Here is a 22,654-nt window from a genome sequence, read left to right as displayed (position 1 = left end):
AGCTCATGGCGGTGTCCGCATCGTAGGAGGTCTTCCACCTCGCCACGCCTTCACCAAAACCAAGCTCGGAGAGGTAAGAGGGCGTACGCAGCATCGATAATGTGCCCTATTTATCTTGTGCATTATAACATCTGGGAAACTTCTCTAAAAACAAAAGGCGAGCACTGAGGGCTGCCATTCTGCCTTTACCTTCAGAAATCCACCAAAAGCATTTGTCCTTTCGAAATGGATAACGGACAGGCCACAAATCATTCAGGACAACAGGACCAAGGGTTTCTATGTGTGTGTGAGGGAACCTGAATGCGTGTGTGCGTGTGTGTCCCTGGCATTTAACTCCTCTGCTGGCCCATTCTGCAGAGCCCTGCAGGACAAATTGCCCTGCATGGTTGTCTTTGAGAAGCAGTGCAGCGCGCAGAGAAAGGGACAGGCCTGAAACACAGAGAACAGGCCTATAAAAATTCATCACTTTGACCCCCATGACCTTCTTTTATTCAGGGGGCTACACACGCACAAGCACACACCACCCATCTGAGCTCTTAAGACAGAACTATTTGGAAGTTTTCTCCAGTGATTCTCAGTAAAGTTTCCAACAAACAAAACAGCAGCAACTTAAACAAGACATCCTGAAGAAGAGAAATTCCCCAAAGCTCCTGATCTCTGCTTCCAGTTCTCCAGCATATGCTCCCAACAAGCAGCAGACACAAAGGCCAAGAAAAAGCTTTCTCTGCAAAAAAAAAGGCCACCAGATGCTTCTTTGTGGCCGTTCTTCTGTGTAAAAACAGTGGCAGTAAAAAGAGGGTTGGCTCTCCTGAGGCATATTAGTCCCAAGCAAGAAGAGGACATTGTCTCAGGCAAGGTTCCTGACACATTACAGCCACCTGTACAAAGAAAACCTAATGAGAGATTTAATCTGAGAAACCTCCCGTGCCACTTTAAGTCAGCACTTTGAAAACCAACCGCGGCAGATGTCTGCTAGACTGTTTAACACTCTCCTAAACTCCCAATGAGGCTGGGCGGGTTTATATTGTCCAGCAGCCATATGGTTAAATGTTCGCTGCATTTGTTTCCAAATGGGTAAATCTTGTTTTCTTTTTAACATCTCAGGTATACAGGCAAACTTTTATCCAGTAACTGAGAAAGCAAATACACAGACAAAACTGCACCCAATCTAGAGCTGAAAAACCCAAAGTAGGAAATATAAATAATTTATAGGCTTTCTGCTTTTAGGTACTGAAAGCTGAATAGACCAGATTTCTTTCTTGGGGGGAAAAATCTTTTAAAGAGGTATGTGGTTTTCTTATTGGCAGCAAAGACAAATATATACATTGGATTTGCAAGTTCACTAATTCTGACTTTTTTGTAAAATATATTTGAAATATTTTAAAGAGAATGTAAAGTGGGAAGATAAAATACCTAGTTGACAGACTATTGGATAGTACTTGCAAACCAGTCAGAGCACCAATCATTTTCGTTGGTGCCTGATTGCACCATTAGGAGTGCAGCTAAGGAAAACTTTAGATGTTAGCTTCTGGTAGTGCTAAGTCGATTTCCACAGTGAGTATTTTTACATATCAAAGTACATTTGGTGTTTGAACAATTAATCTAAGCAGTTATAGGTGTTTTTATAGTTGATCTTAAGTAATCATAGATTTCAGGTATTTGCAGATGGGGGTTCACTGTAGTGAGTGCACAGATGATTTTGCTACAAAAATCCTCTGTGCAAAAAAGTTGGGTGAGCCCAATGGAAATAAAGACAGATGGGGAGGACGGAGTTTGGCTCTGGTAATTAAGAGGTCAAATACAGCAAAAAGTTCAACGTTTTTATTGCTCAAACAATCCACTAACCTGAAGAATTCCCACTACAAAAGCATGGACCAAAACCATAAACTTTTTCATGTGTTGAATAAAATCCAGAAGCCAGAAGTAATACCCCTACTAAAGCACCTGCAGCACATTTCTTATTATATGCATCATTATCCTTAAGAAAAATAAAAATTGGAATCAAATTGTCAAACTTCAGAGGTACTGGGAGCTTTTAAATTGGTTTGTGAGGTTTCGGTTTGCTAGGTCACCGACCTTTATACCCACTGGATAAAAACACACAAAAGCCCAACTGGAGACTGCTATCTCCATTTTCCCCCTGGATGATCATCAAGTTATGCACTAATTCACCAGCTTGAATGTCTAAATGTCACACTTTGCTTTTTGGCAACTTTCTGCTTCCTTTTTTAAACGTATTTCTTAACATCTGACATAAAAGTGAATTGAATTATCTTGAGGCTGCACAAATGACGATATAATACTTTTAAATATAGCCAAGAGCAGGGTCATTGATGATAAAATAAACACATGCTAAGCACCTGAAAACACTGCACACTCATTTAATTTACTTTTTCAGCTGCACCGCTAAGTGTTAATCAATTAAAGGAAACATACAGCGAGTCAATCTGTTGCTGCTGAGTCAATTACAGAACATCGAAGAGCCAATCTGTGATTAGCGATGGTCCAATAAGCATGGGAGCACGCTGAGTTTATTATGCTGGCATTCAATACATTTATTTCTGTTTGCCTTGAAAAAGACATAACTTTGATGGCGCAGTACAAATAGCAAAGAGCAGGATTTATTATGTAAGAGGATAGTATTATTGTTATTAAAAGATTTCCTTTTAATTAGATTTTCTTTATTGAGAATGTACAGGAGAGAGGGCAGGCTTCATTTTCGGGGAGGGGACACTGAAAAACCCTTCTTTCACACAGAGAACATCGATTCACTCTGAGTAGCAGCCTTTAATTTGTTTACACCATTTCATCCAAATAATGTTTGTCCACCAGGGTGAGGGAGAGAGGTGTGATTCAGCCCAGGAGAGTGTTGGGGGATGCTAGGCAACCTTCTAGTGGGTGGGCTTTGTGATACATTTTACCAATTTTTCATGCCCATCCCTCTTGATGTGACCCCACTCAGGGCCCTTTATGCCCCTGACAGCTCTGCGCAGGAAAACATGCTGCTGCTGTGATAGCATGAAATCGGGAACAAAGACCCCCGCGGAGAGGAGAAGGGGGCCGCCGGGGCGCTCTGTGCTCCGGACCCGCCTGGCTCTGGACACAAACAGATGTTGGGCCAGCCCCAGCTCTCACTGGCCACCCCCTCACCCGGCACAGGAGGAGGCCCTTCTTGGAGAAATGAACCCATTCGGCATTGTTTAGGCCTCCTCTAAGACAAAACCCGCAGCCACGCCTTCTGAAAGGGCCCGGCGGCGTGGTCGGTGCAGATAAATCACACCATGAGACCTATGAATTCTCAATGCGGCCCTTAATAGGCCCTCTTAAATATGATGGGATATTTGCGCGTGAGTGTGAATGAGGCCTGGCGACTGTTAATGTCAGTGGGCAGAGGAGTTTAAAAGGCAGCGTTGCCAACAACAGGTTTACAGCGGCGCTACAATGAGCCATTCTGGAGGAACATCACTCTGCTGCTGACTGTTTGACTCATGTTTAAATCTAACTTCCTTTAACAGAATCTGTAACTTTTCTTATCTGATCTTGAACTTGGAAATGATTTAAAGCTACAGAAAACAAAAAAAAGTCAAAGCAGAATAAAAATCCACTCATAAATAAGAATATTAAAGCTATGAGACCCATATCCAGCTTTTCTCAACAGGCAGAGCATCCCATGTCTGATCTATTCCCAACCAAAAATCTGATCTGTGCTACTTCCATTTATCAAGCTAAATTGGATTTGTAGTTAAATAGTTTTCAAATTGTCTGCAGTCTGAATGACCGTGTCACATTTCATCCAACTTTAACATCATTGACGTGATGTAAAAGCACCCTGATTCATCTACTTTCTAATTCACAGTTGAATGTAATTTGTGTTGTTCTTTCAAGGTTGTGGTTGCAACGAAATGTAAAAAGTTTCAACGGGCTTAAATGCTTGTGCAAGTCAGTAGAAACTGTATACTTTGCTTGTACATTATTACAATGATTGGATGATTAAAATGCCAGAATTAATGATGCATGCAGTGAATGTTTGTGCACGAAACCCACCGGTCTCCCTGGGGACAACGTGTGTTATCCGAGCAGCCACTCCATCCTTCAAAATAGAACAATTACCGTGCTCTGCTCTACAAAGGCTGAGGACTGCATTAGTCAAAAATAGACTGACATCATACAAGTCGGACACTATGTACCAGGCACAAAGGCATCCCTATCCCTCACAGTTTATGCCACATTTCATCTGCAGTAAATAAGAGCGTCACTGTTGGCTGACACTGGCCTTTCCCATTCACTTCAAAGATTGAGTCAAGCTGAATATTAAAAAGCAAAAGAAACACAAATATGATGATTAATACAGAACCTGCTTTGTTGAGGAAAAAATGACTGAGAAGCAAAAGAGAAACAAGATTATTTCAAATTGGATCCCATTTTTTTTTCTTTTCGTGATTAGATTTGAGATATCAGTGTTGGCACAAAAACACATTTATTTAACTTTACAGACAGCAGAACACAACATCTGAATTAAACATGTATTATTTTAAATTATTATAAAAAGTTTGGACTGCCATAGCCCTGTGACAGACTGGCGACCTGTCCAGGGTGGACCCCGCCTCTCGCCCAGGACGCAGATGGAGATAGGCACCAGCAACCCTCCTGACCCCATTTAGGGAAGAAGGGTGTACAGAAGATGGATGGATGGATGGATGGATGGATGGATGGACTGCCATACAAAGTTTTCAAGAACATTTTTGCAACACTGATAAACTTTTGTTTTCCACCATTGTTTTAAAAGAATGGAAACTATGACATAATTAGCAACTTTTTAGAAGCTACAAAAGCAAGATTTCATATACGTATAATATATGAATTCGTACTTTCTGATCAAATACATTAGTTACAATACTGATGTAGTAAACAATACATTGCTTATGTATTGTTTACAATACATAAAAAAAATTGCATTGTTAATATATTTTAACTAAACAATACATTTGATCGAACAAAACAAGCAGAAAGAGTTAAATTGACATTTATATATTTTCCCCTTTTACATGAGGAAACAAATAAAATGTTTCTAACCGATAACAGAATAAACTTTTATTAACTAGTTATGTTCCCATAACTAGTCTTTGCAGGAAAAAAGCAAAGATTTTCAAATTACATAAGACCCCAAATCTACAACAGGCCTTTTGTTTTCTGTTTGCTTTTGCATACAACTTTCTGGAGTTTTTTTTTCCAGATTTGTGTTGCATAGAAGCTGAATGCTGCTTCTCCTTGTTTGGTTCTGGTGCAGACCAGAACCAGAAGACCTGAGAGGTCTGAAAGGTTGATATAACAACAGCAGATCTTTAATGTATTGTGGTGATAATTCAGTATATTAAAATCTGTACTCTGAGCTACTGGTAATCCCTGTAAGGACTTTAGAACTGGGCAATGTGCTCTATCTACCTGGTTTTGGTCAGAGCGCCAGCAGCAGCGTTCAGGATCAGCTGTAGCTATCTGGTTGACTTGTTAAGACACTTTTGCAATAATCAGTGCAACTCAATATATGCATGGATGAGTTTCTCTAGATCTTGAAGAAAAATTAGTCCTGTAATCCTGGAAATGTTCTTCAGGTGACAGATGGCCGACTTTGTAACTGTCTTTATATGACTCTGAATGTTCATGTCTGAATCCATTGGTTGAACCAGATTTCAGGCCTGATCAGTAGTTTGTAGTAGCTTTGTGCTGACTCTGGATCGTTCCTCTTTAGGCCCAAAGACAATAACTTCAGTTTTGTTTACTAGGACTAGTAAAAAACAAACCTAGATGGGGTCTGCAGCAGCCGTGAAGGACTGAAGGGTAACTCGGGTTACGTCCCTGACTGGGACCAACCCGTGAGGCCAACGTTGCCTCACCCCACTGGTGCCAGGCTCTGCGCTCATTCTTGGCTTGGTTTGTCACGCTGTCCCACCGTTGGCACGGTGTTCCTAGCTACCAGTCACAGTTGCCCCCCTCCCTTCCAGGCACACAATGGCAATAGCATGACTGGCGCAGGGCTCAAATGGCCTGTTGTTAATGAGCAGCGCCAACAGAAGCCACTGCTTGTTCTTCATTTGCCAGCGTTTTAATTATATGGACAGCGCTTCTATCAAAGCCGCATCGCTCAAGTTACGCCCTCATTGCTGAACTCTCTTTCCTCTGTGTCTCCAGAGCTGTATTCATTAGCAGAGTAAGCAAACAGAGAGAAGAGAGAGAGAGAGAACAGGGGCTGTTCTCTAGAGAGAATAGTCTCCTTCTATATCCAGATGGGTTATCAGTGGGATAATAGGCCCTTATTGTGATAGATTGGACTCCTCTTGCCAGATAAAATGTCTGTATTGTATTGTGAGGAAATATCACCACAGGCATCACCTGGGAGGCTAATAAATAGGCATGGATAAAGGCTAATAATTCTGCTTCGACTTGCAGAGTCGCAAACAAATGAGCTGTAATGCTCCAGCACAATTAAGACGATGTTAGGAGGGTTGTGTTTCACAGCAAACTATATTGATTTAGTAGGTCAGGCATTATACGCAAAGGATTTGTCAATACAGTTTGGCCGAGCAATGAAATACTCAAATACAGCCCAGTAAGTGTTTATACATAAAACTGTCCCATTTATTGAAATGTGCTTCCCTTTTTAGCTAAATCACAACGAAGTTGGCATATTTATTCCTTTATATACATCTGTGTGAGTGTATCTAGGAGCAGCCATGGAGAGTCCCCGGTGTCAGGGGTTCCAGAGTACAGAGACCCAATCAGTGCTGGCCCGATGGTTAATGGATGGATGGCCCCCAAAATTAATTAGCCTGACTAATGTAGTGTACACTTAATTACACCGACTGCCTTTTGATTTATAGCCGGCCAGATCCGGCAGCGCACACACATGCGAGCCGCGGTGGGCCTGAATAAGAGGGGGGAGGGATTGTTTTGCATTTACAAATTTATTTAGCAAGTTTAGGTTCAGCAGCCAGGACAGCGGCCGTCGACAAACTGATGAACTGCTGGGGGTTTCGGCTTGGGGCTGAAGGTAACAAGCATGGGGTTACATTTTCCTCCTTCATTTATTTTAACCCCTTCATCCATGAATTATGATAACCTCACTCAGGCTTGTTTTTCCAATTATCTTTAGGATTTTTTAACCACATTAAACAATAATTTTTCACATTTTCACACTGTATTTCACTTCCTTTACCCTATGTGCACTTCTTTATGTCATCTGCTGCACTTCAGCATTAGAAAATACATAAACAAACTGTAACTCACACAACTGAACTAACCAGCAAAAAAATTGCATTTGAATAAAGATATAATTAAAAAAGAGGCTTGTCTTTACAGAGGAAACATTTTTCAGCTGCTGAAGTACTCTTAATACTAAAATGCTCCCAGATATGGTGAAATCTTCAGGTGTGGTACTGCCAGTGATGTCATCTTTAATCATTAGATACTTGAAACATAAAATATATCCTCAAAACAATATTTTTAAGTGTTTAATCAATTTGGTGGACAAAACCACTGAAGTAGCTCCTGCAGGAACATCTCAGTAAACTGAAATATGCTTTCTGATGAGACTTGTTTGTCAGATGAAAATAACCTTGAAACAGGTACCAAACATGTTTTTAATTCACATAAGCATTTCTGTCATTTAAAAAAAAAAAATTGGTCTGATGTAAACTTTTAATCTTAAACGTTGCATTTTTATTCACTGTAAGCAGAAAAGACTCATAGCCAGAAGAAGAATTGGCTACAAAACATAAGTTTGTGTTGAACCCTCTGCTGGTTGAGGCAGAAGGCTGATTTTAACCCCTTCATCCATGAATTATGATAACCTCACTCAGGTTTTTTTCCCCTGTCGCCACATGCTTGCTCTGGAGGAGAGATTGCTGCAAAGTCAATAACTCAATGCAACCAGCTGGACTTCCTTAAATGGATCACATTTGGCCAGCTATCACCTTAAACTGCATTTTACTGCTCTGTATAATCACTAAGATCAAATTCAAACTTATATAAATTGAATACCCTGTCAATTCTTAATTCAGTCTTTGCAGATTTCGTCATATATCTACAATATTTCAAAGCAAAAGCAGTTAGAAAAGCTGAAATACTTTGTTGCAATAATACGTGAAAAACAGCCAATCCAGGAGCGCAATTAATTTTCCTTGGTGCTGATTGGCTATGGAGTGGAAGTAAGGAAGACTGAAGAAATTAGTTTTGCAGTAGAGCTAAGATGGTTTCCACTGTGTGCATTAATGCATACTAAGGCATAAGTGATTTATTAAATTGCCAGTTTTAGGCTATTTTAGAGTCGGTCTCAAGAATTCGTAGATTATAGCAATTTGTGGATTGCTGTGATCATAAACCATGTGATTAAACAAACAGAAATCTGTCTTGATGAATAGATTGATTTGATTTTATATATCTGTCAATTAACTGGACCTGTTTTCCTATAAAGGCCCTTGAGATTACATTTGTTGTAAATTACTGCTATGTAAACTGAATCTGCTTTTAAACAGTTAAAAGCAATGCATGACCGAGTTCAGCTGAAACATGACATCCGTATCTAATCCTTACACTAAAACTGCTTGCTTTTATCTGTCCTGACATTGTCGTGTGTGTGAGTGAGTGTGTGCGCTCCGCGGTGAGAAAATGAATGATCTATCACAGTGGTCTGTCATTAGAAGGCATCTTACAGCATTCATTTTCAGCAGGGATAGTCAAGGGCCCCACCTTTAATTTCATGCTGCTCAAGCGAGAGAAAGGACACAGGACAAAGGAAGGGAGATTGATGCCCGGTCTGGCCCCTCCCCCCCCCTCCGGCCTCCCTCTGCACTTCCTGCTGATGCCGACAGGGGGATGCTAATCCAGTAAGTGAGAGGCCAGCTGAGCCTAATGAAATCTGCCCAACAGATCAGCCTCAATTAAAACAGCCCCGCACCATGTCCGGGCGACAGTAGATCAAGTCGGCAATTAACCCCTCCCGCTGGCCTCTATCAATCCTTATATTGGAGCAAGCCGGCCAGCAGCACACAATCTCTGCAGATATTAAATTTACATTCTATTAAGTTTAATTAGGAGGGATTTTAAATATACTGGGAATTTGGGCACAGGGCCCCGAGTCTGTCATCGACGCGGCTGATTCATGGCCACATCGAGGGAGGGGGGAGTACATGCACATACCAACACTCTCCCTGAAACACATACTGCTGTAATTTCTTGCCTGAAGCGTAGAAAGCCAAGAACAAAATACTTATTTGTGTATAAATGTGTCAACAACAGTTTGATTTGGTTAAGATTTGGTTTACTGGCTGAGAGTCCGAACTGAGAAAGCAACTTGTGATTTGAATTTGCATTTCATTTTGGCTTGCAGCTGTTGCTCCACAGCGCTCTTAGGGTCCCACAACAGCATTTAAAACTTAGGAATACAGAGAACTGCATGTTCATGACAGTGACTGCAAGGCTGCAACGCAAACCCAAATCATAAACCCTCCACACTGCAAAAGCACACAAGTATTTTGGTCTAATTTCTGGTGCAAATGTTATAGTACACTTGAAATAACTTACAAGTAACTTTTCAGAAAGATACGAGAACTTGTTTTACGTCAGTAATTCCTCAAAATTGATCTAGAAAAGATCCAGGGGCAGATTATTTCACCTATAACATGGGAAAATTTTCTCATGAGTTAATGTGCCAGTGGAACTAGAACTTTTTCTTCAAGATTAAGAAATTATTGACTTAAAATAATCTCCTGCATCTTGCAGAACAGTAACGTTTAAGTTAGTTTAGTTTTATTGCAAGTGCACCAAGATATTTGCACTAGAATGTAGTGCAAATACATTCTAGTGTATTTGCACTAGAATGTATTCTAGTGCAAATACTAGAATACATTCTAGTAGAAGAAGTCTTTTTCACAGAAAAAGACTTCTGCGAAATCTTTTTCGCAGTTGACTTCTGTGCTTCACATTTGATATGAGGTGTTTGAGCTGACTTCCTCAGTTGAATTGTTGCTGAATATTAGGGCCAAAAATCTCTACTTCAGTCTCATTTGTTTAAAGGAAGCTGCTCCAGAAGACGTGCATTTAATTCAGATGACATTCGTAAAACTAAAGTTGTGCTTTTTCTAGCTTTCTTCTTCTACTACTCTTGATTTGAAGACAAGCACATAGGTGTTATGTTATTGCTGCACATTGTAATCTCATTATTAATGACTAAAAATTCAACCAATTCACCAGGAAAGTAGTCACTAGATTTATTATTAAATGAATACTGCTTAGTAAAGAGAAACGCTTTAACATTTTGATGTGGAGTTTACAGGACGGAGTAAATGGCTCTAAGATTGATCAAACAGCCAAATAAAGCTAAACCAGATTTTGAATATTGGATTTTCTTTGATAAAAAGGCAAAATAACTCCATTCTGTGGAGAAAAGGAGCTATAAAAGAAATAAAAACTGTGACTTCTGAGCAAATTAAGCTAAAAAACAAAACAGAAACTAGTGAAACTGATTTGTTTTTTAACAAGTCTTTTAAATGGAGGTTTAAGTACATCTCAGAACCCACAGCCTTTGTGTTTGTCTTCATTTGTGCAAACATCTATAATAAGCAATGGCTTATAAAAGAACTACAATAAATAAAACCAGTATCAGAAACATCTGACTTCTTTTTGCTTACGTCTTTACTCCAGCAACAATAACTGGCTTAATTTTGGGTAAAATAGGACAATTTAATGAGACTTTAAAGCACATGAGTAGGTACTCTGCAGAGCATCCCAGATTCACACTATATGTTCAAAAGACATCCTTTGTGATTGCTTGTTTTAATCAGCAGCGATGCAGAGCGTGATCAAGCCGATGCATGATAAGACCCATGGGAGAGGAAAGAGGAGGCCGGTGGGGCCTGGACCACCTCCAGGATGCTCAACCCCAGCATTAGTCTCCACGTGGCTGTGTCTTTTGTCTGCCAGTCAAAGGCCTGCTGAATGGGGGTCAATTGAAACCAATTCCCTCTGTCGGACACAATTAATGGGGTTGCCTGGGCTGGACGGGAGGGGGGGCAGCGGCTGCAGGTCTGTGGTTACTGATCCCGGCGCGCAAGCATGTCGGGAATTTGCCACCTGGAATTTGTCTCCTGACAATAACAATCCCACAGCCTTTCACATCCAGCTCCTTTTCAGCGATAGACCCGAACATTTCCCTGAGCCATCCGTCGTCTCTTAATGCAGGAGAGATGAGGACTGGATAATGGAACCATCCACAATGAACCAAAGGTAGAGAAGAATAGAAAGAGTATAATCATCCTGGCTGTTCAATTTTGCTCCTGTAGGTACATCTCAATATCACTAAAATTTAGATTTTTTTTACCTAAGAATCATAACTACATTGACTGCACACAATTATATACTATAGTTGTTTAGCCCTGTTTATTGTGGTAACTGTGGCTCATGCAGATAAAACATTCAGCTTCTCAAAAAAAACTGCAATTTTGCAAAAAAACCTTTTTTGTTTTAATTAAAGAACTATGGCCAACACAATCATGAGGGAAAACTGTGCACTTGGTACCGACGCCCTTCACAAGAAGGACGAACCACAAAGTGTAATTGATAAAGATGTGGGCTGTTCACAAAGTCTTGTATCCAAGCACATCACTGGAAAGTTGAGTGGAAGGAAAAAATTTTACAAAAAAGGTACACAAACAAATCACTGCCCACAGTAAACACAACAGACTACCAAGACATTTTATGTCTAGAAAGTCCGGTTTGTTTGTGGAGACACGTAATCGAAGTCTGACGCAGAACAAAAAGCGGATTCTGGTCCACCTAAAACCCTCGGTCTCAGTTCAGCGTGAACTCTGGCGAGGTTCAAATGCATATGTGAATACCAAGTGGACCGGAGACCGCTCCAAAAGCAGGAAGCAGAATATTTGCAAGGCATCCTGGGTAAATAGAACCAAAACAAAAGCGAGAGTCTTGTGCTAGCGGGAAAAATTGCTTGTAGTTTTTTTTCAACAAAGACCAAAAATAAATCTTACAACCGCTAAAATTTCAAAGCACTCCATTTTTGTTTGCATTTTATAAAGAAGGAGGTTGTCTTCAGTGTTTTCTTCAGAGGTCTTTATGTTGTTTCCTTCTGTGGTTCTTCGAGGTGAGGAATTGGTTTTCAAAGTGTTTGGTTGGTTCGATCCTGAGCAGTGTGAAAGCGAACTGCACCAGATGAAAATATAACAAATGTACCTGGTACTTGCTGCGTTGATGCAGTAATTCATACAAAATAAACACTGACCAAATATTTATATGTACATTACTTTTATTTAACATTGTTAATTTTCTGTAAAAGAATTTGTGGTTTTATTACCTTAAACCATCAATAATCAACAGCTATAAGATACAACTACTCTGTATATATTCAGTCTATATGAATTTCACTTCTTGAATTGATTTACTGAAATACGTTTACTTTTTGATTATTTTCCAACTGAGTAAGATGCGGCTACATTTTACTGCCTTTTAATGATTGCAGACTGAGATACAAAGACAATAAAGCAATAAAAAAAGGACTCCCCGACACAGAGAAAGAGAGGCCAACCTCCCCGTGTCTGAATCAATCTGCAGATAAGTATGGCGGATCGATCCACCGGCAGCCCATCTACAGCTAAGCACTTCAGTGGATGTGCACTAATTGTCCTGTTGACATTAATTGTCATTAAAGGGCTTAGAACGGCCTCCGAGCTGTGAGTTACATCCTGCGGAGAGGTTCCAGCCCATTTGTTTATCAGTGACATCACAGATCTCCTGGCCGCTAACACTCGGGTTGCAGCTCGGATCAGATGGGCCGATCCCAGTGTGGGTTTATGAGGCTTCTGAACGGATGACATCATTGGCTGTTGTCCTCCAATCAACTGCCAGGGTGCTTTAGCAGAGTGGAAAACTGACTGTGCAAAGGAACTTTACCCCAAACCTTGTTCTCAGTGTTTCCTAGTTACAGTTCTTGTGTTTTGACTTTTTTTTAAATGAAATATTCCAGTAAAAGGAGGAGCTAGACAATACCAAACTGTATACAATAATTCAATATTTAAGGATTTATATATTGCTTAGTTAAAAAAAATTGCATCCTGACTTGTTTAATGACCTATTTTAAGCTTGTGTTGATTGTAATCAATCATCAGTTGGTTGTTATTCCTCCGTTGGATTGCTATTTATAGATTTTGCCCACTGTGAAAAATCCACAGGAGAGAAAGTTTTGGAGTTGTTCTGACCCAGCCATGAAGCCATCACAGGTTGGGCTTCATCAAACTTACCAAACCTCTTACTTCCTCAATTTTCCTCAACTTTGATGACACAAAATTCACTTTTTGTGGATGAAGACCCAGAGTCTTCATCATTAGAAAAATAAAGAAGACATAATATCTTTCCATTTTCATGATGTTACACCTTTTTTGTTGTTTACACACAACCTAATTTGGAGTCCTGAGGAACATGTTTCCCAAGGCCTCTTCTGACTGGTTGGTCAGCACCTTGTGATGACTCCTAAACTGGAAGCTCAATCTGCTGAGAGTTGCTGTGATCTGTCTGGTTAGATGAGTTGCAAAAGGTTTGACCAAACAAGTCTAATCAACATTTTGCAATTTGGTTTGTGTCTTGAGTTTTTGTTTATGTTTATGGTAATAAACAAAAACTGACTGATTATGAGACTGACTTATGCCTACTTCTCTTAGTTCAGTATGCAATTCTCACACAGTTCTGTAAATTTTATTCCCATTCTTTGCTTCCCATTTCAAAGTAAGGAACCAAAAACACTCCAGGCTCTACCATCAGAAGCTGATTTTTCTGTTGCTTACGCCTTTTAGCCTGTTAAAATGCCCATTTAGCCTTTAAAAAAAGGGAAATATAGTAGTATAGTATAGTATTTCCTTTTACTTAATTCATTTACTCATATGACATAAATATTTAATTTCAACTTTTCCAGGAAGTTTTTTTTTTTTTTTTTTTTACACCAAAACTAAATAAATCCTAATCTGATGAGTACAGAGGAGCAAAATGCGTATTTAAATTTGTAATGGAAGTTTAAAAAATGAGAAGGAAAGATTTCAGGATTATATAATGCTTTCTTTTTAGCTTATTTCATCAAGAACTAGAGATACAAATATTTCAGTGTTTAATGATTGAATTTGACTCTGACTTTTAGGGTCATGATTTGATTCAGAGATTATTTTTAATTCAGGAACAATTTTTCCCTATTCAAATGGTCTAAATATTTTTATTTGAGTTACGTGACAAAAATCTGTTTGTGCATAAAGTCCTGTAGCTTAAGTTACCAGAATTTAATTACTTTATATATTTAATTAGTTTGAATATATAAACTAATTAAATAAATAAAAAAATTATTCAAAATATAATTTTACAAACAATTAAACAGAACAAAATCAATTCAGAATTGCCAGGACTAAGAATTGAGATTCTCCATAGAACAGATTTTCCTTCTGCACCTCCATCCAGAAACCATAAAAATAGCAGCTTTTTGTAGATTTTAAAGCTGTGAACCCGGCATCCTTTATCCTAGTGAGCCCTGATAAGATATCAGAGTAATAAAGTCAATATGGCAACCTAAATGTGTGCCGGATGACATGTAACTGCAGACTCCTGCTACTGAATAGCCTCAGTGTTTTTTCCCATCTGCAGGAGCAGAGAGCATTCTTGTATTTATTATCTCCAAAGCAACACATGTTCATATGACCAGCAGGTCCATGTAATCTGATTACAATCCCAAAATCCAATATTCTGCACTAACTCCGAGGCGATGAATCAATGACCCCGGATGGAGTGGAAAACATGTGAACGAGGAACGCCTCAGCTCAGAGGGTCATCCCCTAGTGCAGTGGTTCCCAAACTGTGGGGCGCGCCCCCTTGCGGGGGTGCAGTGCCATTGCAGGGGCGGGGCGGGAAGCGGTATGGATGAATGAAAGAAAAAAAAAAACAGTTTCACAAAAGTGTTTCAATGTAAAGATGGTTTGTAGTGTGTTTTGTTGCAACCTGAAGTGTGAAATAAACTTCAGTGGAGTTTGAAAACAAAATATGTGTAAAGGTTTATGTCTGTTGAACGATGTGTGTGCCCAGTAGATTAATTTTTTTCTTTTTTGGAGGGATTTTATTGTAATCCATAGGGGGGGGATCCAGAAAATCTTTGGGAACCACTGCCCTAGTGGGCAGATGACAAACTACAGAAAGCTTCCTCTTCTGGGCCTCAGAGTGAAGTGCTTCCTAAGTCATTTGAGCATTTGATTCCTCCATTGAGGGAGCTTCCCGCTCCTCTGAATGGGGGTTCTAGTCGAAGCCCACACCTTCACCAGTCCCGCTGATTCCAGGACCATTGTGGCAGAAAAAAAGTGTCTCTCCCACTCTGTTATCATTGAACATATCGCTGTCTGCGGTGGGCTTTTATGACCTGTCCCACCCCCCGCCATCTACTCATGGACAATGCAGACTAACTGCACTGCTTCAGTTCTCAGTGGCCTCATTTGCAACGAGAGGAGAAGGGAGAGGAGGAGGAGTAAATGGCACCACAACATAACAATACACTTGGAGACTGAGTTGGCAAACACAGCTGGGGCAGCAACAGTGAGGTGTTTAATGACTCATAACTCTGAGCCGACCGCGCACAACTAAAACCACTTTTGCTATATTGCAGTTGCCCTTTAATATACGCAAATGCTCTACATCAACATGGAGTTGGCAGCGTTGGCTGTTGCCGTTAAAACATGCATGTATCACAAAAAGGACACTAACCTCAAATAATGGCCTGGCGTCCAACCTGAAGTTAAAGTCCCCGAAGAGGAAAAATGGCAGCTTCTTGTGCCGCTCGTCTGAGATCCTGCAAAAAAAAAAAAAAATAATAATAATAATAATCCAGCAACAAATCAATCAAAAGAAATGCTCTTAGAAAAAACTGAACAAGCAAAGCAACTTCACAGCCATCAGGATTAATTACTGTTTTTATTGGAGGGGGATTTAAATCATGAGGGTTACAGCACCCCCTGGTGGACTCAACAACTTCCTTTAAGATGTTAGTGTTTTTTTTACTTGTTTATTCTAAAGATGTCTTACAATCTTTAAAAAGATTTGCTGCTTTACATCTTATTACAAAAATCACAGAACAGTGATGTTAAGTAGTCTCCATATTAATACACTGTAAAAAATAAAATCCTTTAATGCAAAAGCAGAATTAAAAGAAATAATAAATAAAATCTAAGTACAAAACTCAAAATTTGATTTTGAGGGATGTTATTTAGTGAAGAAAAAAATCACAAAGTTGTTTTTCCTTCTACAGAATCACTAGTACCACAACTAAAATTAGAAGTGTGATTTTTAATCTTTTATTTTGTTCCCACTTGATGGAAACAAAGATACAATCAACACTCTTTACCTACAATAGAATCAGCTTTAAATCAATTCAAAAAAGAAAATTGACAGAGCAAAACATCAAAAACTGTTTCATGTTGTTTACGTCTCTTTGTTAACAAGGAGGAAAATAATCAGAAGAAACAGAGGGAACATCAACATGTAGCAAGATTTAACCTAAAAATAAGGAATTTTGCTGAAATAAGAATAAAAGTAAAGTAACATTTTCAAACTTTAAATATTTCATCATTCACTTTAAATTAGATACAAATTTTCTGGCATTATTCTCCCATTTTTCCCAAAAGCTACAAATTAACCATGGTCACCTCGTTTAATTTGCAAAGCATTTTTAATGAACAATGCAGTCATTGTTTTATTTTTATAAACAGATCTGAGAGTTGATTTCTGTTTCTCCGTCATTCAATGTGGAACAGGCGAGGAAACATCTGCAGAAGTCAGAAAATGACAGGAAAATAGCTCATCACCTCAACTTGCCAACATCTACAGTTAGGAAAATTATTAACATTAACAAACTTCAAGGTGATTCGGACAGGAAAACGGAAAGAAAAGGGCAAACCAGAGGCGCCTGACTGCAGTCCAAAAGAGCTACTGTCCTGCAACATTGAGATGCAACAAACTGGAATCAAATAAAGAAGACGGGGGATGAGTCAAAAAATTATAAGAGAAATGGAGCTGGAGGTAAAAGCTCACTGCAGGAAAGAACAACATCCTGGGCGTCACCATAACAACCAGTTGACTCTATCTGGAGCCAAATTAGCTGCTTATAAGTGATGTGATGGTGATTGGTAAACTCTTCAAAAATGTGTGTCGATCAAGCAGATCAGGTTGATGTGGAGACTAACAGGAACTGTAAAGCATGGTGGAGGACCAGTGATGCTGTGGGCCTGTTTATATTTCAAAACCTGCACAGCATTATGAACCATCGGAAATATGAGGACATGTTTTTGCAAAAACCTAGTGCCCTCTGTCAGAAACAGTTGGTCATTGGGTCTTTTGACATTGTGATGATCAGAGACATGAAGCTGAATTAGCAAAGAAATTGTTAAAAAGACAGAAAATTCATATTCTTCCATGGTAACCTCAGTCTTCACAGCTAATTCATCTCAGAATAATCTAACATTTCAAAATGTTACACTAAATATAATGCGTGTAATATTGATTGGAGAGGGATGAACACGTTCTGACACCAGAGGGGTCTTTAACTGTGGCATTACTAGAAATATTTAGAACTGAATATGACGTTTTTCTTCACTTATTAAATAAATAAAATCAAAATTTGAATTTTTCCACAAAAGGACAAAGTGAAGTGTCCTTTTGAAGTGGTGATGTGAGATTATGCTACTGCAATAAAAAACAACAACATTTATTTCAATGCATTTTATAAATCCTTACCAAGAGTCAAACCACACATGATAATCCCACGCTTTTTTTTTTGTCATTTCTTGCATGTTTATAGCTCTTTTATGTCTGATGGAGAGTCAAAACTTATTAATTATCCTATAAAACTCTAAATCTTGAGTAAAGAAACAAATTATTCGCCCATTAAGATTAAGATGAAACCCCACGTCTGTGTAATTTTATTCAGATAATCTAGTTCTGAAACTGCTCAGGGGCCTTCTTGTTCTGCAACAAGGTCCTTCATCCTCTGCGATTTGTCTGCGGTGCATTTCCCATCCATGCAAGGCGTCTGAGTGATCACGCAGGACAGTTCATTAGCAGCTGACGCTAAATTAATAATCCTCCATAAGTTGCTTTGAACGACAGAAAATTCACTTTCCTGAGCTGATCAAAGGGATGGCGAACTAACACGACTCCGTTCGGGTCGGCTCTAATGCTCGGAATAGCAAAACAAAAACGCTGAGAATTTAGTTTTAAGGAATTATCATCTTATCAAGTTTTCCCCTGCCTTTAATGTCATTACATTTGGGATTCTGTTATACTGTATTATCATTTCTGTTTCAAGCCAAACACATGATGTTACATTGTTGGAAGAGCTTGGTGTTCCACTTATATAAAATTTTAAAGAAGCAGGTTTCTTTTTAATATTGAGTACAATGTCAGAAGATTCCCAGTGCATAAATCGTCCTCTTGATCCATGTAACTTCATCAGCGTGCCAGCATCCCAGCGCTTTAAAAATACATAATAAAATTAAAAAATGCACCTAAGCGACATATAATGAACTCCAATGCCTCATCGCCTACTTAAAAGTGGCTCATCTACTGAGCAGAGATTGGAAATTAAGGTGGATGTAGTGCTCGCTCTTGTTTAATTAATGAGTCAGGATGCTTGGCTCACTATCTCTGCTAATCGTGCGAATAAATCTCGCCGTTGACTTCCCAGGCGCAGATAACAATATATTTATGAGGCCGTAAAGAGAGGAGAAAGCCTTTCACGGCGGTAGGTCTCAGTCTGGCCGGCTGTCGTAAAGCCCGCCTGCTTCTTCTGCAACGGGGGCGGCGAGGAGATGCGAAAAGGTTTTACAGAAAAAGAAAAAAAACTCTTTCAGCTTGATATTGCACCGGATTAAACAGAATCTGGTTCATTTTCTTTAATCAGTTCAATAAAAACTGAAAAAACTTTCCTAAATTAGTCCATTCTGGATGAGTGTGGCTGATGTAACTTTGTTATAAATACATTTTAATTTTGTTTATTTAGTTTAGGTTGTTGTAGTTTCATATCAAACTTTACAAGACAAAGAAGCTCAATTTATCTCCAATTATATAAAAACATAAAACCAAATCAATCAGTAATATGATCATTTAGATTGAGTTAAATAAAGTTTAGAGAATTTCTTTATTAGTTTGTTTTAGATTTTTATCTAGTCACTTTTTTGTTTACTTAGTCATTATTTGTTTTAGCAATTTCCTCATTAACATATTTTTTCTTTAATTCTATGTATTCATTTAATTTTCAATTCATTCAATCATTTATTTATTCAAATGTTTTTTTTATTTACATCACATTTTCTGATTTACTTATCTATTTATCGATGTAAACACTTATTTTTCTTCAATAAATTATGCACATTTTGATAGCCAGCTTATTGGGTACAAATCAACAACTTTACAACAATTAACTCTGCAACACTAATAATTTCTTGAAACTAATTAAGTTTCATCTTTATAAATATTTTTAAAGGTAGATCAATTTTTTTTATTTTTTTTTATCTTTTTTTTTACAAATTTGAAGTAATAGTTTTACAAAGTGATATTATATTGATTGTTCATTTTTGTTTTAGAAAATAATGGGGTTGTTTTTTTGTTAGCATTATCTAGAATTCAGAAATAATTCCAAACATCAGTCAAAATGAAAATACTAAGTAGAAAATACTAATAGTTATTATTTTACAGTCAACACCTTCAGGATTAATCAACCTTCATGAGTCCAGAGAGTGAGGTAAAACATTTTCTGAAACCACGACATTAAAACCTACTGACTCAGAATACTCTATTACCACAGTAATACTGAGGGATTGTGAGTGTTTGTGTGTCCTGCAGCTCATTAATTAACTCGGACTGGTGTCATTTACGACACGACATGCTGGTGCTAAGAGACTGAGCTGTATAGAAACACTTTATCCAGCCAAGCCAAGTAGAGGGCAGTAACACGGCTAATAAGACGTTTTTATAACTGTGGGAACTCAAACACGCCTCGGTTGAGAAGAGAGTTTCATCTGATCCTTTAAAAGTAGAGCAAAAAGTCAGAATTTGTCTATTGAGACCAGGAGTGGAAAAGGAAAGACCGATAAGTAAACGGGTCAAGGAAGGAAACAGTCATAAGTGAATGTTTCTCCACAGCTTGTGGTCTTTCTCTCGCTAACAGGCATGTCTAATACCCGCAGGCTGGCTGTTTTGTCTGCGGCTGCGAGGTTTCAGCCACAGGTCAGAAGGTAACACTCTGTTTACACGATCATTTCCTAAAGCACTCATGGTGACCCGCCGCTGTGAAAGTTGACTTTTTTCCTTGGTCATTGAGGAGGATCGAAGAATTGCAACATTAGCTACAGCTACTAGGCATGAAAGGAGCCTGGAGGTGGGGGGTCCAGAGCTACGGGGTACCACCCCTCCAAACCCCCCTCCCAATTTGCTGACCCTCACCCTTGGTGGGGCCCCTCCATTAGCCTCATCATCATAGTCCATTCAGGCAAACTGTACCAGTGTCAGTGACATTTCCCCACAAAGACACACTCCTTTGCTCAGTCTATAAACATGCTTTCTCCAGGCCAATTCATCGCACGGTGACACCCATGAAAGAGCCTCTTCACAGGGGCCCGTTCTCATTGGGGGCCGGATTGGGGCCTTCCACAGGCCTTCCGAAGGGCCACACAAAGATAAGGGTCAGACGTTAATTTATTACATGGCCCAGAACCTTGCTCCCAGGCTCCTTTAACCACCACCACAAAAGCAACCAGTGCATATTCTCTTTTTCTGATTCTAATTTTCTCTAACATGCAAACAAACTAGAATTAAAATAAATAAAGATGCATTTAACATTTAAAAATGATAATTTCAGACTTTACTATCACCCTTGTTTGTGAGATATAAATCTCTTTTAACCCGTCAATTCCCTCTTCTCAAGCCCCAATCACTCTGTGGCTGCTGGTCAGATTATATGCTGATGACTGACAGCTATACTGAGCAATAACAGGAGGTCTGTATGGGATTATGAGGGTGCAGCGTGGGGCCGTGTCACGATTACATTGACAAGCTGACTGACCATACGCTGGCAAATCAGGCTCTGCTTTGCACACAATAGCCCAGTTGAACACCGTCATCCATTGTAAGTAAATGCAGAGACTTTGGGAGAATGTTAACATTGTGAAGAATTTGCCAGTGACGTCTTTTTGAATGGACCACGGTTGGCCTCCGACAGGACCTTTGACATCGCTGGACAACCACGGCATCGCCCCGCAGTTAGCCACCCATCTCCTTAGTAACGCCCACCCCGGTAAGAACACCATGCAGGAAAGATGCGGTGAGTGGGGGGGGGAGGGGGGTGCAAAAGTGGACAGCGGTCACACAGAGGTTAGGGACCACTCAAGAGACAGTCCAATTGAGTAAGAGACCAGGAGACAGGTTGTTACACAATACAAGTCTCCAAAGATATCGATAATACCATCCTGGCTATTCAAATAAATGTTCCACAAATTTTGTGAAACTGTTGCCACCCATAATTTTGCAAATGGCTATAAGGCAATTTCCAAACAAATCTGAAAATTATTTTCATGTGGTAAACATTTGTTCCGGTTGTAGATGCCCCAGCAAGTTCATCTAAAGACCACACTGGGCATGCTCAGTGAAAGAGCTCCATCTCAGATTCTACTCAACCAGCATTTTAAATGTTTAGGCTTCCAAAACCATCCGTTGGTTTTAGGAAGTGTTTCCAGAAGAACCAGAACCAAACATGGAGAAGCAGCCTTCAGTTTCTATGCTACTATAATCTGGAACAAACTTCCAGAAAACTACAAAACAGCTGAAACACTGAGTTCCTTTAAATCAAGGCTAAAAACATACCTGTTTAAAGTTGACTCATAATAACTGGAACACTGATCAATATAATATGATGAATATTTGCTTGACAAAATGTAATATTAATTGCTTGTGTAATAATTGGTGATTGTTCTTTTTTGATGATGTAAAAGCACTTCAACTGCACTTCTACTGCCTTTTTGCTGAAATGTTCTGTACAAATAAACTTTAGAATGGCTCCTCCTCTAAACATAATATGGCAAAGCCACTCGTGTTTCCATTGTAGCAACACAAAACTTGAGAAATGTCCTTTTGACAGATGACAAATTTGGAGTTATTAAGTAGGATATCAGGATTTCGAACCAAATGTCAAGCATGGTGATGAAGGGGTGATGATTTGGGCCTTTTTATGCAGCCAATAAAACTTGGCATCTTGTAATTATTGAGGTAACTATGGACAAATATCAAATATGATGCAATTCGACACATAAACTTTGACCCAAAATGAGTCTTCAACATAACAATAATCCCATCAAAATAGATTAAAAATAAATGAATCAACATGTTTCAATGGCCTTGAAATTAAGCCTCTGTCTCTTTAAGAAGCTCCTACTCTTTCCGGCACTCCACATTTAGCAAGTCATCACAACAATTCTCCTCCATTAACCTGTTTATAACTGATCTTAAGAGCATTGGACTGAAATAGTTTGCATAAATGAAGTCAGCAAACTTGCAGTTCCACCCGGTGTTTGCTGATTGCTGC

The 22,654-nt window shown here is 39.1% G+C and overlaps 1 protein-coding gene across 2 annotated transcripts in view; it reads right to left on the bottom strand.

Annotated features, from left to right (window-relative positions):
* The window catches only part of LOC122842215 (inositol polyphosphate-5-phosphatase A-like), a 162,279-nt gene that overhangs the window by 37,312 nt on the left and 102,313 nt on the right, over positions 1–22,654 (bottom strand). For both annotated transcript variants that reach the window (XM_044135869.1, XM_044135870.1), the window contains exon 9: positions 15,790–15,874. In XM_044135869.1, the coding sequence (XP_043991804.1) occupies positions 15,790–15,874 (85 nt within the window). The remainder of the gene's footprint in view (positions 1–15,789; positions 15,875–22,654) is intronic.

Source organism: Gambusia affinis, linkage group LG13, assembly GCF_019740435.1.
Source record: "Gambusia affinis linkage group LG13, SWU_Gaff_1.0, whole genome shotgun sequence".
NCBI lineage: Eukaryota > Metazoa > Chordata > Actinopteri > Cyprinodontiformes > Poeciliidae > Gambusia > Gambusia affinis.
This window is presented reverse-complemented; position numbering and strand designations above follow the sequence as displayed.